At 37.9% G+C, this 17,191-nt stretch overlaps 1 protein-coding gene across 1 annotated transcript in view; it reads left to right on the top strand.

The window, feature by feature from the left end:
- The first annotated feature begins 11,745 nt into the window (after positions 1–11,745).
- The window catches only part of LOC145692969 (propionyl-CoA carboxylase alpha chain, mitochondrial-like), a 60,777-nt gene continuing 55,331 nt past the window's right edge, over positions 11,746–17,191 (top strand). The window contains exon 1 of the mRNA XM_081768570.1: positions 11,746–12,150. Coding sequence (XP_081624696.1) covers positions 12,079–12,150 — 72 coding nt within the window. The 5' untranslated portion in view covers positions 11,746–12,078. The remainder of the gene's footprint in view (positions 12,151–17,191) is intronic.

Below are 17,191 nucleotides of genomic sequence, written 5' to 3'. Positions count from 1 at the left end.
CTTTGACCCCATCAGTTTTCACCCTCCAAATACCTTTATTACGTTCCTCAAATTCTGTCCATTAAATCCGACACCCTTAATTCGAGGTCCATTAAGTTGTTGATTTACTATACATGAAAATGAGTAAATATTGCCACTATCTTAGATTTCATTAAGATTTGGCCTATTAACAGCCAATAGTGCTTTGGTGAAAATGTGTAAGAGAAGGGTCATTAAAACAAATGTAGAAACAATCTGGCACTTTTTTCATCACTCACCTTATAGTGCTAATGTAGTGATCCTAGCAAAATTACCCCGAGAGCCAGTACACTTTTCACTAAGAAAGTGGAATAGAAGTAAAATTGTAGTAAGTCAAAAATAACATTGAGTTGGGTATATTTCACTACGATATTAGATTTTATGTTTCAATCCAACGGAAACACGTCAGATGTCTGACCTGCTAACGATTTGGAGGCGCCGCAGCATTGGGCTGTTCTGACGCTAGTGTTACGGCAAACTCTCCACTATGTGAGATGCAGTAGTCCAATGAACTGAACAGATGGTGATAGTGTAGTATTGACAACCTCTCGAATTTCCAAAGAGGGGAAATAATTAGCGCTAGGTTATGTGGTATGAGCATGGCAAAAGTGGAAAGTATGTTCCATGTGTCCTGAGGGACAGTGTCCAAGGTTATGACGGCCTACAAAACGCACGGCAAAACCACATCAGCAAAGAACAGTGGCCGAAAGAAAACTCTGTAATAATGTTAGGTCTCGCCGACCATTAAAGTGAATTGCCACTCAGAATCGTCTGCAGGAACTCAAGCGAACGTCCTATAGCCTGTGTCGACAATCATAGTCCAGAGCAAAATTACACAGGCGAAACCACTTATAAGGGACCATAACGCTCTAGCACGATTTCAGTGGTGCCGCGAACATACAACATGGACCACTGATGAGTGGAAACGTGCGAAATGATTACATGAGACATTGTTCACGTTATTTCAAACAATGGGCCGTGTTTGTGTGTGATAGACGTGTAAGGAACTGTATGATCTGCAGTAAATTCGCCCAATCGTGGAACATGGCGGCGACTCTGTGCTCCTGTGGACCGCAGTGGGTCATGTCTGAAACTTACCTGTTGCGTCACGGCTTGTGATTACATTACCATTTTAGAGGAGCATGTGCATTCTATGACCCAGATGATTCCGGGTAATAGTGTCATATTTCAGGATAATAATGCGCCCATTCCCATAGCTGGAACTGTTGCAGTATGGTTTGAGGAACATCAGGATGATAATGAACACCTCCCTTGGCCTGCTCAATCCCCGGACCTTGGAGACACGAATCCAACGAAACTTCCGTTTTCATCCTCTCAAAGAACTGAGTGATGCCCTGTACGCGAAATGGTGCAATATTTCATTTGCTACTATTCACGACCTCTAGACTTCATTCCACATCTTATTAGAGCTGTTCTGAGTGCGAAAAATTACCAATAACTATTAATTGAACTTTTTTCGGATGTTTTCATTAAGTTGATCAGTATCTGTATAAAGTATTGAATATATATGTCTCTCATATAACATTTTGTTCAAAATATTGCTTTTTGTTATAAATAAATAATAATTAGAGCTTCTTATTAAGAAGTGACCATTTTCTAAATTTTATGACTAATGTCAATGTGTTAAACTCAAGAAAATAATGAATAATGTCACCTTGCTCTCATGGTCAATCGCCCTACGTACGAAAATGGACGAATTCACTAAACTCGCCGATTAATTTGTTCATAACTAATGCTAATTCTAAAAAAAATGTGATTTGGCAAACCAACAAATCTATCACTCAAATGTATCGAAAAAAAACTAAGTAAAGAGAAAACTTGTAGTTTACCAACTGTTAAACCATCTTTTCATGGAATTTATTACTTTGTAATTCTACAATAAACTCTGGTTCTGAATTTATGCAAAATATGAATAATTTCAAATTTGATGAAGCTTCCCAATTTTTGTCAAAGTTCCTTACTTTTGGATGAAAGGTGTGCTGCCTCTCGGGATAATTTTGCTAGGATCACCACATTAGCACTGTGGTAGTCCTCTCCCACAGAACTCTGCAGGTGACGTCACACAAAGGGTTAGCAACACTGATGTCCAGTCGGCGAGCCTACGAAGCGGACATACTCGGAAGGCAGTGAGAGAGGCTCGTCCACTTCGAACTCGACGGTTGCTGGAGCAGGCAGGAGCAAGTAGTGAGCTCCTAAACAAGAAAGAAGAATAGGACGTTGCTGGAGCAGGCAGGAGCAAGTAGTGAGCTCCTAATCAAGAAGGAAGAATAGGACGTGCTACACGACAGACCAAACTTCATAAGTATCCTAGTATATCTGAACAGTGGACAAATATTTAGTTAAATACTTTGAAATATAAACATTTTAAATTGTATATTTAAATATTGAGGCCATCAGCCTAATAAAAATTGTTGTTTATATTCAATTGTTTTCGTCCATCCACCTGCTTGAATCGCATGCCTTTAGCTGTAGCTTTCCTTACATGTGTTTTACCTGCGTTTTAAGTAAGTAATTAGGAAGCGTATTCCTGCTGTTGTCTGCCTTGGCCGACAACGGTGAAATTTTCACTTGTTGTGAGGGTTTGTGGGTCCCCGGATCATTTAATGTGAATATCTCTTCAAAATTATTTTAATTAAATGAGCCGGCGACCACAGCACTATAAGGTTAGTGATGAAATATGTGACAGATTGTTTCTACATTTGTTTTAATGACATACATTTAATAACATAACAATACATATTATAATAATAACATAATGATTTAACAATACATTTAATAATAATAATAATGACAGTTTATATGAGATGCCTCGCAGGCTTGCTTATAGAACTGGAAAATTGCTATGATAGATTTGGATGCATTTCTTTACTCATGAAAACAGATGAATATTTGAACTGAAGTAGCATTAATTCATAAGTAACTTAAAGGAGCATATCTAAATTCTACAATAGCGCCGTTTAACGGATAAAATATTATTCCAAGATTAGACATACCAGTTAATAGAATTAGTGAGCTGAATGAAATTAACCCTTTTAAATTGTATGGCAACTATAGTTGCCATGGCGTCGACCTTCGGAATTAGCTTTATAAGTCTCTAGTAAAGTTTTTTAGACCGAATTTTTTGCATTCCTTCAAGCATGGAAGCATCATAGAATATATTTTATGGGCATTTTGCAGTCTCGTGTGCTCTGCCTGGGGGCAGGGACGTCACAAACATGGACGACGGGTTTTAAAAAGCGTAAATTTTAGAATTTTTCAAAAAATCCCTGACACATTATTATTTATCCTAAAATCGTGATACATGCCTCGTTTTCTTTGCCATGAACCAGCCTTTCAAACGGTACTACTCGCATGTCTGTTTTGTGTACCATAATGGAGAAAATTTCCCAAAATGGGATTTTTTTTAGAAAAAAATCCTTTTTTCTCCGATTTTGTGCCCCTCCGGCCGACTCCTGTGTTAATGCACAGAGCGCTAAAAAAATCTCAAACATACTACGTACTATATGTACTAACTGTACGAAGTTTCAATGTTATATGTTCAAAACTAAGGGAGGGAAAATATTTCCCCATGTGCAAACAATAACAACTTTCCTCTATGTGAGAAAAGCAAAACATATTTTTATATAAAAAATTCTTGACTCATCCCTAATTATCGTAGAAACATGATTGGTACACCGTTTTGTTTCGCGCAAGGCGTCTTTTTCAACGGTACCACTTGCATGTCTATCATGTACCATAGTGGAGAAAATTCCCGAAAAAAGGGAAAGGGATTTTTTCTCAAAATTTCCCTTTTTCGGGAATTTTCTCCATTATGGTACACGAAACACACATGCGAGTAGTACCGTTTGAAAGTTACTTTACGCCGAAGAGAACGATGTACAATTCATGTTCCCACAATGAACAGTCTTGATGATGAAGCTGATAGTATAGAAACTGACTAAAAATGTATTATCAAGGGAAAATGTGTAAATCGGCTGTAGCATCAAAACTATTCATCCCAGGGCCACTCTGTGTATCTCATTCTCTTCACAATGAAGCATTTTTAGTAGCAGTCGCATGATCGTGTCCTGTACCAAAGAAGAGATATTCGCGATAAAAAAAGATTTTTTTTCCAGAAAATCCCTTTTCCCTCTTTGAGCGGGAATTTACCGCATTTGGAACACATTAGGGAAATTTGATGGATGCAGTTGGAAACACTGGTTTATTAGAAACAAAACGAGGTATGAATCATGATCCTACGATCTTGACGCAATACCTGATTGAGTGAAAGTCTATAAAATACCTTAAAAAGGTTAAAGATATGAGTGGAAAAATTATGCGAAGTGTTCGAGATAAATAAAACTTTTTTGTAAACCTAAAACTTTATACTGTACATAAACCATGCTACTTATTAAGATGAAACTCGTACAGAACGATATTTTCATTAAGCTCTCCATTAACAGGATATTAAGAGCATAGTCTAAAATTATCATTAACTCTTTAACTTTTAATGTATCTAAAGTATTGTCCGAAGATATATCAGTGAATATCCCATTTAGCTGAACAAATAACGTGATTGAGGATAAATTTCAATATGTATATTGGAGAAAATGAAAAACCAAATATAGCTCTGAAAAGTATGTCGTTGGTTGCCAATTATTCATTTATTTTGCAGAAATAAATTGTTTATTTATTTTACAGTTTTTTTAAAAAAAAAAACGTTCTCCGCACGGGAAGGATAGAATAGAATAGTAGAAAATGATTGAACTACCCTTAGGATACGAATTTGAATAAAAGTATAATGATAAAAGCTCATGAGATATTTTAGTTTTCGCAGAACTTATGAACTCCTCGCCTGTTAGGATACACCCCTTAATCAAAGGTGACATCATAAAATACTAACTTGAGATAGCTAATAACTATATCTTCCAAAATTCATTTCAAATGGTTTAACCGTTTCTCCATGATGCAACCACAAACCAAATAAAACTTCGATTTCTGTGTGAAGAAGGAAATTATAGAAAAATGCTATTCTTGTATTTCAAACGCGCCTTTGGCGTGGGTTCGATTCCCAGCGAGAGCTAATATGGTTCGGATTCCACGTTAATCAGTAGGTCCCATCTCGTATAGCCTCGCTGATGAAAGAGACGTTAAAATCAATTCTTCTATCTCAAAACGGAAATTCTCTAAAACGGTGAGATATATCTTCTTAGGTGATAACTTATTCCAAAATAATAATAATAATAATAATTTCAATTGATTCAGCCATTTTCCCTTGATTTGATCATAAACGATCAGTTTCATTTTTATACAATAGATATTGCAAAATATTATATATTATATAATATTGCATATATAGATATTGCAGATTATACTAATTGCAGATTGCAGATACAGTATATAGCTAAATAGATTATGCAATATAGATATTGCATAATATTATATAATATATTGTTAATAGCAGGTTGTTTCTATTCTTCCTAACGATGACCTGGGTCGGCTATACAATGTAGTCACAAAGTCAAGTGCCTTCCCAATTAATACGAAGAAAAAAAACATGGACATTTATTTCTCTATACAAATGAGGAACGAGCGAAGAAAAAAATAGTTATTTTAATATGTAGTTGGTAACGCTGATATTAGCAACAAATGTAAATGATGGTACCTGATGTTACATTCTATTCACGTGTTTTGGCTTGGCTCTTTCTAGCAATCGCCAGCCTTCCCCCCCCCCCCAAAAAAAAAGATCTTTAAACTCTTGCCCTTACGTACAATATAATGACGCATTTTTCGTGATTGAAACAGAAAAAGAATCCGTTTCGATCAGTAGGAGAGGAGGAAATATGGCGTAACCTAAAGTTGGTGGTGATTAATTTAACATGTGCTGATTGATTTAATAACATCTGATGTGTGTCTACGTATTATTATTATTATTATTATTATTGCAAGCATTTAGGGAGTGAACGAATATTGAACGTCACTAAATTGATTTGCCACTTAAATGTTACTGTGAAACAAACATCCGATGTCACAGACAAATACGTAAGTGTCGTGTTATATCACTCAATTTCGGTCGTAGCGCCACCTTGCACCGAATATACACTCTAGAATTCGTAAGATGTCTATATATCAAATATGAAGTCAATCCGACAGCTCCATCGATATACGGAATCTTTCCCATAACGAGTGACAGCATATACATAATGCTTCTTTGGCATCTTCCAGAAAAACGAAAGAAAAATATTGATTTCCTTAGTAGCCTAAATTGTTAAAAAAATATCAGTGACGTTGAAAGGGCAATGTCGTTAAGTACATCCCTTGCTAACAAATGGGAGATTTCCCCAAACATTACAAAACTGGACTTCGGATCAATCAAGGTTTTAGTTTGTGTCTTTTGCATGCAATACTTCTTTTTAGATTAGAAATTAGAATTGTATTAAATAGGGCCTAATATAAATCTAGAAAATCGGTCGCGGGATGGACACAACGTTCCGGTTCCGGAGAAACCGGTTTCACGAGGAGCCGGTTCTTGGAGAGCCGCTTCCAGACCTGGATCCGAAAACTCGGTTCCAGAACCGGATCTTAGGAACCGGTTCCAGACCTGGATTCGAAAGACCCGTAAAGGAGGCACAAAGTTCACCTTCAAAACACTGCAAAGAGGACCACGCACTTATGCCCTCCCCGCCCAGACTCTCTTGTGCCTTCCAGAAGAAAAAAAAATTGGTCCACCAGTGGGTGTTTAGCCAAATAGCTTTGCCAGTTACCCAGTTTAACTAAATGAGACAAGCGGCCGCCGCGTGGGCTCCAGCCTATGGCTTCTACCATTCCATCTAGCACACTGTTCACAGCCTATCAGAAGCTCGGGTTTAGCTGGGGATGACCATAAAGTTTCGGTTCCGGGAGAACCGGTTCCAGACATTGATCCGAAAACTGGATCTTCTAGAACCGGGTCCGTTCAGAGCCGAAAACCGGTCCCACCAGGAACCGGTTCTGGCCATCCCTAGCCCGAACGTTACGCTGCTGATCTAACGGCAAGATTTTAAAGTTCTACTACCTTCGTTTCAAAAGAGAAAATGTAATATGACAGCTACCATTAGTCATCGATACTCGTGAAGATATTAACAGACTGACTCCGTTAACTATTTCGGCCGCGATAGTCGCTCTAGTTATATATTGCAAAAACAGAATTGTAAAATAAAATCACTTTCGTTCAAGTTATTGTGTGGAACAGTGATGATGCAACGGGTTATGGGTTACTACTACTTTTATCCGGGTCTGGGTCTCACTTCTCAGACTCGGACTGATTCATGACCTGGAAGCATTCGAAATATCAGCACTGTAGAATTTTATAATTGATTAATAATGCTTACTACTTGAGCTCGAACATTCATATATTTCATTTCCCCGTGTAACATTTCTAAATCAAGATACCATTTATTGAATATTTCGTTTCTCATACTGAAAAATAATACAGTGGTTTTCTGTTTTTGGCCATAGACTATACAAAAAAGATTTAACTAAACACTTTTTTCGCTCGGTGGCATCTTTCATATTCTAAACGATAAGTTTTACAGGTTCGCTCGATTAAACTTATACAATCTCTCACAAGAAAACGTGCAACTTCTCTCCTATGACTCATGATATTATACATCGATAAACCTTGTAGTTATCTTTCAGTGAAATTCTTTGTCAGACTCAGACGTAAACACTAAGCTAGAAAGAAAGTTACTGATGTAGTGGGAAGAGAGAGAGGGGAGTGAGAGTCGCACTTGTTTAAATTACATTAGCAGCCTCAGATATACTCTCTATATGGATAACGATGTTTCCGTTCCGTGTTATAGCGGGTCTGTTCAGGACACTCCTAGCCATTCCGCGTTATGGGTCACAGCAGGTCTCGGGTCACTCCAGATCATGAGTCCATCCGAGTCTCTGGGTTTGATAAATGATAGGTCTAACTGCTTCTGTCTTCCAGGTCAGGAATTTCGTGATCCGTTCGATTACTGGTATGGAGCAACAGATGAACGTTTTTTTACAATTCTGTTTTTGCAATATATAACTAGAGCGACTATCGCGGCCGAAATAGTTAACGGAGTCAGTCTGTTAATATCTTCACGAGTATCGATGACTAATGGTAGCTGTCATATTACATTAACGTTCATTACATTCGTTAAGATGTTAACGGACTGACTGCATTAACGATCTCGGCCGAGATAATCGCTTTAGTTATCTATTCCAAAGGACAGAATTCAAAGATTAACTTCAGTTCAAGAGTTATCGTTGTCGTGAGTAACGAACGTACTAACATTACAATTCAAGAGTTATCGTGTTGAGTAACGAACGTACTAACATTACAATTCGAATTATCGTGTGGAATAATGAACGTACTAACATTACAATTCAAGAGTTATCGTGTGGAATAACGAACATACTAACATAATAATTTAAGAGTTATCGTGTGGCGTAACAAATACACCGTTTCCCAAAAGTTCGGTAACACTTTTCTTAATTTATTACACAAAAACTACAAGTAATATAGCTGTCGTGTATGTGTCATATATGGAAAAAGTGGCATTTTTCAGGCAATGCCCGTAGTTCCTACATTCACCGCAGTTGGCGTTGGCGTCGGCGTGTTCTAAACATGGCAACTTCTGGTGCAGAATGTGCTTTCTGTTTGTTGGAATTCGATAAAAACAAGAGTGCTACAGATGTGCAACGGAAGTTTAGGATAAGGTACAAGAAAGAAACGCCAAGCAGGAATCTAATTATGCCCGGCACGATAAAATTGTGACAACTGCTTGTCTGTGTTCTAACAAAAGAAGAGTTACCTCAACGCTGGATAGGGCAAGCAGGGAAAAAATGATCAGTGTTTCGACACGTCGCCTCCAAGATCCTTAGATTTAACTCCCTCTGACTACTTCTTATGGGGATACATACAGTTACCAGAACATGTAGAACTCAAGCGGAAGATTGAAGAAGTTGCTCCCACTGTCTCTCAGGATATGTTCCAACGAGTATGGCAAGAATTTGATTACCGTCTAGACATAAATCGTGTTACACATGGTTTCCATATCGAGGCATTGTGAACTCATACATAAAAAAAGAGATACTCTTTCGTATGACATATATACGACAGCTATATGACTTTTAGTTTTTGTGTAATAAATTAAGAAATTTGTTAACGGACTTTTGGGACACCGTGTATACTAACATTTTTAGTCCCTACTTGCATGATCCTAATAAATGTGATGAATTCTGTAATTGGAGACTTTTTTTTTTTTTTTTTAATGTGGGTTCTTTGAGCTGGTACAATAGACTAAAACTCAGTTTATATGTCCATATACATAAAATCTTATCAAAAAGTTTCTAAACTTTGATTTTCACATCTTGGCTTCTTTCCCAACAAAGATAAACGTAACAGATAAGTAATATATTCGCTTACCATTTATCTTTTTTTCTTAAAAGGAAAAAGAAAAAGAAGTCTTGAGGAATAAAATTAATGATGCAATGACTACAGAAAGCAAAAGTTTATCGCTCCTTATCTATGTTTCTTCATTCTTTCCGCTTGCTTTGAGTAGGTTATTATGATCACACAGAGAGCCTTATAAGACTTTATTGTTAATACGTCCGTCTGCCCGTTACTCCACACGATAACTCTTGAATGAAAAAATAATTCTTGAATTCTATTTTTTTTTGCAATAGATAACTAGAGCGATTATCTAGGCCTAGTTCGTTAATTGTGTTAATCCGTTAAGAACTTCACAAGTAACGATGGCTATCCATATCCCTTAATAATTCTGTTTAAGAAAAAAGGCTTTCAAGAAGGAAAGAAACAGGAGCAAAAAATATGTAAATAATACAAGTAATGGATCTAATGCCAGCTGAAAGTTCATTGGAAGAAAGACATGTTGAGTACAGTAAATAAACAAATTCTGATATAGACAGCGAAGTGGATCGCCCTAGACGTAGCTACATGTATCATGTATGGGTTATTATTTTGTCATTTCAGGATGTTCCTGTACAAGGTGATCACAAAGTCCCTTTACTCCCTATCGCGTAACCACATATTCATAGATGGTCGCATTGTATTAATAACTGTGAGGTATTGTGACATGTGGTGGATTGTGTTCAACTTCATTTACTCTAGAATTAAACGTTTCTTGCTTTTGTACTGCGATAAATTGCACCCTCGTCCGAGGAAAACATTTTTCCCTATGAAGGAAGAGTTGTAGATCAAGCATTCGCCCACAAGCCTGTTGACGTTTTTCGATGCCACTATCACTCAATTTGTTTACAAACGAAGGTTTAAATGCCTTTAACTACAAATCCTTTTTCATATGTTTTTGTAATGTCGAGTATGGAATACCCAATTCCTGTGACCGCAAAGGACTTTTTTGGCGAACGTTCGACAGGCGATCCAGGCTCCACACATGTGTCCAGTCCATGGGCGCCCGAAGAAAATTTTCTAGGGGCGCATCTCTTTGGTTGCTGTATTATGTTCTGTATTTTTATTTTTATGAAGAAAATCTTAAGAAATTTAATACATTTTCGTGAGCCAGGGGGTGGGTTCCACCCTGCCCTCTCCTTCGGACGCTCATGGTCCAGTCGTGCTGGTGAGTGTCCAGAGCGGCGCTTATTTTTTATGCAACCAGTTGCAAAGAGCTTTTTCTCCTACTGTAAAATTATTGGTTTTGGAGAGGAAACTTTCTGAAATCTTGCAGTAAAATCATGCTGAATATCTCTAATTGATTTTCCTGTATAGGGTCGTTCATGAGCCCATGTGCTCATTATGATCCATTCCTCCCTGGTGTAAGTGGACTCATTGGCCATGATTTAGATGTATATCAGCACTTGCAACGAGAAAAAAACAACAATTTATTAAGATCTATGTTACACATAGGGGGTAATTGGACTTTGTGATCATTCTGTACAAAACTGAAAATTATACTTCATTCATCTGCAGACAGTAACATCGATACAGCACAATCACAGAAACATCGACTTCTTTTAATTCACCTTACACTTTCGAAGTACAATGACGAGGTTTATATCTAGATTTTCCATAAAAGGGAAAATACATTTTAGTAGAGCTACTAAAAAAAAAGGAAAACAAAACTTTAGCGGTGCTGAGAAACTCATCTTATGTACTAACGAGATACAAATTTAAAAAATGTCAATAAATATCTTATTTATGAAAACACAAGGAATTGCTTCTTTGAGGCTAGTGCTGAATATATTTTGAAAGATGTCAAAGATATCTAATGTGCAAGTGCGAAATAAAAAGTAATGCATTTGTTTTAACATACAGGAGCTTTCAGACTCATGTCATGCATTTAAGGGTTAACGAACTCGTCCTAGATAATCGCTCTAACTATCTATTGCAAAAAAAGCACGAGGTTACTAAAATAACAACTCTAGTAATTCTATACAAAAAAACAAAGTTCGCTTCCGTCCAAGAGTTATCGTGTGGAGTAACGGACATACGTACTAACATTACAATATTATGAGAATCACTTGCGTGATCCTAATAAATTCTGATGCCTGAGCTATAATATTGGCGGACACATAACATGCTAGATAAAACTCTCAAAAAGAACGCCACCATCCCAGTTAAATAACAAGTTGCTTCACTCCGTGCTGAACATGCTACATACGAACCGGTACGTCTCTGAATGCGTTACTATAAATACGATACTTGATTTAGAAACATGCGATTTTTTTCTGATATACAGTAGGCTTACTGTCTGAACGGGTAGAATTGAAAAACTGTGGTTTCTAACATTATATTAACAAATCGTCTTATCACTCTGACATTTCATATAAAGAGCGAGGCGATATATATAGTCAGTTGCTTTATCTTCAACCAAAATCAAGTAATATTTGAGGTTATCACAAAACAACGTCATTCTCTGTTGTGCAAATTTGTAAAATGTTTATATCAGTTGCCTGTTTTAATATTCATAACCTTTGTTCCTGGGATCTGATCGTCATTCAACCTTTAAACTCAACGTCAGTATTTACGAAGCGAGATGTTCTTGTCGCGCACGATACGAAGGGATTAAAATGGCAGCGCGCACCGTGGAGGGATTGCTCTGCATTGGCAGCAAGTATAGGAGAGAATGTGTTGCCAGTTACGTAAGTAGGAACGTGTTAATACAGTAATTAAACAATGGATGTCGCACGCAATAAAATTAATTAATACTAATTAATTAATATACTCATAGTAGGAAGTGTTTCCATCTACATGTACTCTGCATTGTAAATTGAAAGGAACTTACTGTCTCGTTTCATTAATTCTTCACAATACAATTGAAAACCTTCAGAAATATTTAGAGAATGTAAATTCTTACGTCAGCCTCCTAAATCTAGAACAAAACCTTAGTGTCAAAGCGTCTTTCTCTGTATTTGTCTTAAGATTCTTCAGGCCGTGCACAAGCGTGCACGTTATGTAACAAAACCCGTGTTTACTTAATAAAAAATGAAAATGAAATGAAATCTTTAAGTTTTCCTTACGTCCCACAGTTATGGCGGTTAGACAAAAAGAGACGATGATGATGAGAGATGAGTGAAATGAAGAAAGTGGAAGGAAACGGGAGAACCCCGAGAAAACCCACGATGCGAAAAACATACAACAGAATAATGAATCTACTCTATGATCAGCAGGGATGTAATGGGGCGTATACGGGAGTATACGGCGTATACCCACCTAAAATTTTTATAGGCCAGCGTATACTCACCTTAAATTTACGAAAAAATGAGCTTATATTGATGTGCGTATACGCCAAGTAGTCTTGTGTATAATACACTTTTGAAAATGATCGAGCGTATACCAACCAAAAATTCTAGTATTACACCACTGATGATCAGACATTCCTCCGAGACAAAAGGGGAAAATTATTATTTTAATATTGAAAAGGGAAAGTTCTAAGGTACCCCCAATAAAGGTTAATAGCTAGGAAGTTTAATATTTAATTCACAGTATTTCCGAGTGAGCGTTAGCGAGTGAAGACGGGTTGGAGCCCTGCACGGTACGTTGTTTCCACTCTTTATTATAACTCAATGAGAAGGGGGACCTGTGTTCTACAACCTTGCCATATTAAAAATACAGTTCTTATTTTTTGTGTTCATTTCTCTACTACAGTAGAAAATAAGAGATTCAAGGAAAGGAAAATAATAATTACGGTACTTGACTAGGACATTGTTTTGCAGAAGGGGTCCAGCTGTTTTTTTTTTTTTTTTTTTTAAGTATTACAATTTCGGTAGTTCCTGTTCATTTTAGGTTAGGTTAGGTTTGTTTCAGTTAGATTATATTAGTGTCGGAGTCCAGTATTTTTTTTTTAAGTGGAATTTCGCTTATTCCTATTAATACTAGGCTACTTTAGGTTAATTTAGGTTAGATTTGGTTAGGTTAGGTTAAGCCCAAGTACTTGTATCTTCCATTTCTCCCGTAAATTTTGAATTTTTTTCTACATATTTCTGGACCCTGTCTGTCAACATTTACCCTCGACTGTTCTAACTGCCCTCCTTGCTGGTCTAGTAGCAATCGCTGCGCATGCCTCTGGCATCGGGTTCGATACTCGGTGGAAGAACATGAAGAGCTTAATATATTACTGATTTTTATCCGTGCACGAGGGACTATCATTCATGATCCAGCGGAGAAAGTGGAAATCGAAATAAATAAGTAGGGGACTTGCAAATAGCATAGAAGGTTAGGGTGCTGAAAGCGCAGGAGCGGGTGCTGTGTGCAATCACTGTGTGGGTACAAATCTACACAGTGCATGCGATGGACTTAGTCTTCATCGTGCATGATTTCCTTGCATAGAAAAGTATCGTAATAACGTACATTTCTTAATACTAGTTTGCTATTGGTTATGACTAGGATGTTTGGAAGACGTAAATAAATTCCTTAAACACTACTCTGTGAATTCATTAATTTTACCTATAAATTTCCCCCCAAATTTTCCGTATTCTTAATATGTAAGTTTGTAGGAAAATATTCCGAATGTCTTCAGTGGTTCGGACCTATTTACACTTCCCACGTGCCGACTAACAACAGCAGGGCATGGAAGTAGTGACTAAACATATGCTTTTTCGTATATTTGTTTATTTGGTAAGTTTACAAAGTTTGAGGTCAGAATTATATGCTCACTTCGGATTCACTCGAACAGACGGTTCTACCAAATAGAGAAACGATGTGAAATATTTTTCGTGAAGGAATCAGAATGTAAATATAAGTAATTACTGCCAGCGCACAGCATGTTGAAATGAATTTTGAGTGACAGTGAAAATATTGTATGCGTAAGTGCGCTCTTCCACTATTGTCGTTTATGCGTATATACTCATCGCTGACGCGCCTGTTCCCTACGGATTCACCCCCTCGCTCTTTCCCTGCCTCGGTTCGATAACATTCGTCCTTTTTAGTGTCAACCTAGCACAACTTGGTTCGTGTTTTATGCACTAGTTTTTATGCCATATGTCCACACTGTTTATACAGAGCCCTCTTGAAATCAGTCTGCAATTATTAATGGAACTCCTAATTTAGTGCATGCTCTGCTAAAAGAAATGCAAAGCTCTAACCTAACCTGAAAATATAAGAAATGTGTCAAAATTTGGTAAAACCGTCTGCTTGAATAATGCCCTTACTTCTACTACTGTTAATAAAACTGTGATTATGATTTGATTGCAGCAATCAGTAGAGTTGCTTGATATGAGCCCATTCAGAGATCTTTGTTGATGAACGATTGTTTGCCAACAAGAAATGGCTGATGTGAAACACCTAACAAACATTAAAGACTGTCTCCATTTTTCTTGTGCATGGAACCCGGGTTTGGTTCCCAGGTAAACTAGTCTCATGTAATCTCAGAGCCAGTAGCGTGGAGGAAATTTGTGTGCATAAAGTGGAGAATCAATGATGGATTTCGTTTAAAATATTTAGAATGAGTTTACGAGCTCATTATTTAACTGACTAATCTTTCATACGTCCTTTCAAAAATACCTAATAATTCTGACACTAGGTGTACCACTCGTCTTCCTCAATGTTTAGAAATTCCTACTGCTTTTTTTTTTTTTTTCATCTACTAACGAAACTATAATAGTGCTGCATAGATGAAAACTGTAGATCACAGATTGCAAAATTATCGTTCTTGGTTCTTTAAATTCTTGTAAATAGATACGAGATGGAAATACATACTTCGTTACACTTAATGAATATAAATAAATTTACGAATTGTTAATGCTCATTTATTCAGAAACGCTGAAGTAGCTTGTCTGCGTATTCCCTAACCAGTGCTCGGTACTAAATAGGGCATGATCTGAGTAACTATTTATAAAATTTGCATATGCTGCAAACTACTAAATATAGCTCTTACAGGTATCAAATATTTTATAAAACGGTTACCGCGGTGGCTCAGTAGTAGAGTACTCATCTCTGGTACGTGGAGTCCCCGATTCGACTTTGCTGCGAATAAACACCATGTGCGTGGGTTTCCTTGTGCGTAGGAAAATCAACGGAAACCGCTATTTACCAATATCTGAATTACGTAAGCGAACAACTAGATAAAAGAAATAAGTGCATAGGATTGTTTTTAGACCTTACTAAAGCGTTTGACTTAGTGCCTCATAGAGAACTTTTATATAAAATAGAAAAATGTGGAATAAGAGGAGTAATAAGAAACTGGTTTCGTTCATATTTGACAGATAGAATGCAGGTGGTGGAAATAACTAGAGTAGATGGGATGGGAGAAACTCAAAAGTAACTACTTTCACATCTACAATGAATAAAATAAAATGCGGCGTACCACAAGGATCAATTCTTGGACCATTACTGTTTTTGATATATACACGGTTTGTCCTGAAAGTAATAGGACTGAGTCGATTTAAAAAAAAAATATTGAGGCAATCGTTACAATTCTTTAAAACTTTCAAAATAGGCTCCTTCTGCGTCGATGCAGCGCTGCCAGCGCGATTTCCAAGCATTGAAGGCGTCACGGAAGTCATTCTCCGGAATAGCCTTGAGAGACGCGGTGCAAGCTGCTTGGATCCCCTCTGTCGTCTCAAAATGCTTGCCTTTCATCGGGCGTTTCAGGCGAGGAAACAAAAAGAAGTCCGGGGGGCCACATCTGGGCTGTAGGGCTTCTGTGGAAGCGTTGGGATGCCGTCCTTGGTCAGGTAGCTGTTCACAAGAAAGGCGGTGTGAGCCGGGGCGTTGTCGTGGTGCAGCTTCCAGTCGGCTCCGATGTCTGGTCGGACCCGATTACCCTTCGTTTGAGTCTCTTGAGCACTTCCACGTAAAACTTGGCGTTGACGGTTTGTCCAGGAGGAACAAATTCATGGTGGACGATGCCTTTGATGTCAAAAAAGACTGAGCATCGTTTTCACTTTGGATTTGCTCATTCTTCCCTTTTTGGGCGAGGAGACGCCGGCGTGTGCCACTCGGAAGATTGCCTCTTTGTCTCGGGATCATACTCAAAGATCCATGTGATTACGTTATTCAAAAATGGGGGGTCACTTTCACACATGTTGAAATTTTTTTGGCACAATTCCACTCGCCGCAATTTCTGGTCGTCAGTGAGCAATTTTGGGACAATCTTCGCGCACACCTTGCGCATGTTCAAATGCTCCGTCACAACTTCATGAACCAGTTTTTGGTAAATTTAACATCTGGGCAATTAAGTGAATACTTAGTCGACGGTCTGAGTTCAAAACTTCGCACACACGAGTCACATTGTCGGTGTTTGTCGAAGTCGAAGGTCTTCCAGCATGGTCTTCATCGGCGACCTCTTCCCGGCCCTCCGAAAAGGCCTTGTGCCACCGAAACACACCACTTCTTGCTAAAGCATCATCTGGGTAAGCCTTCTTGATCATATCAAACGTCTCTGTCGCAGATTTACCGAGTTTAACACAGAATTTAATCGCGTACCTCTGCTCTAACGAACGCTGCATTTTCGGCTTGCACCACTCTCAGAAACACGTCGCGCGAAAAAGCCTGTCCTGACTCTATGTGTGCTCGGAGACAACTGACCAGCCGCTCGTTCGTTAGCTAGGAACGCCCTCTACCGGATCCAGTCGGTGCGCGCACGCTCCGAAGTACAGTCATGGCGGAATAAAATCAGTCCTATTACTTCCCGGACAAACCCTGTATAAACGATCTCCCGGATAATTTAAACTTTGCAAAAGC

The sequence above is a fragment of the Thermobia domestica genome, chromosome 8 (assembly GCF_964235325.1).
Source record: "Thermobia domestica chromosome 8, izTheDome1.hap1.1, whole genome shotgun sequence".
Lineage (NCBI taxonomy): Eukaryota > Metazoa > Arthropoda > Insecta > Zygentoma > Lepismatidae > Thermobia > Thermobia domestica.
The sequence above is the reverse complement of the archived record's forward strand: the minus strand, read 5'-3'. Positions and strand labels throughout refer to the sequence as shown.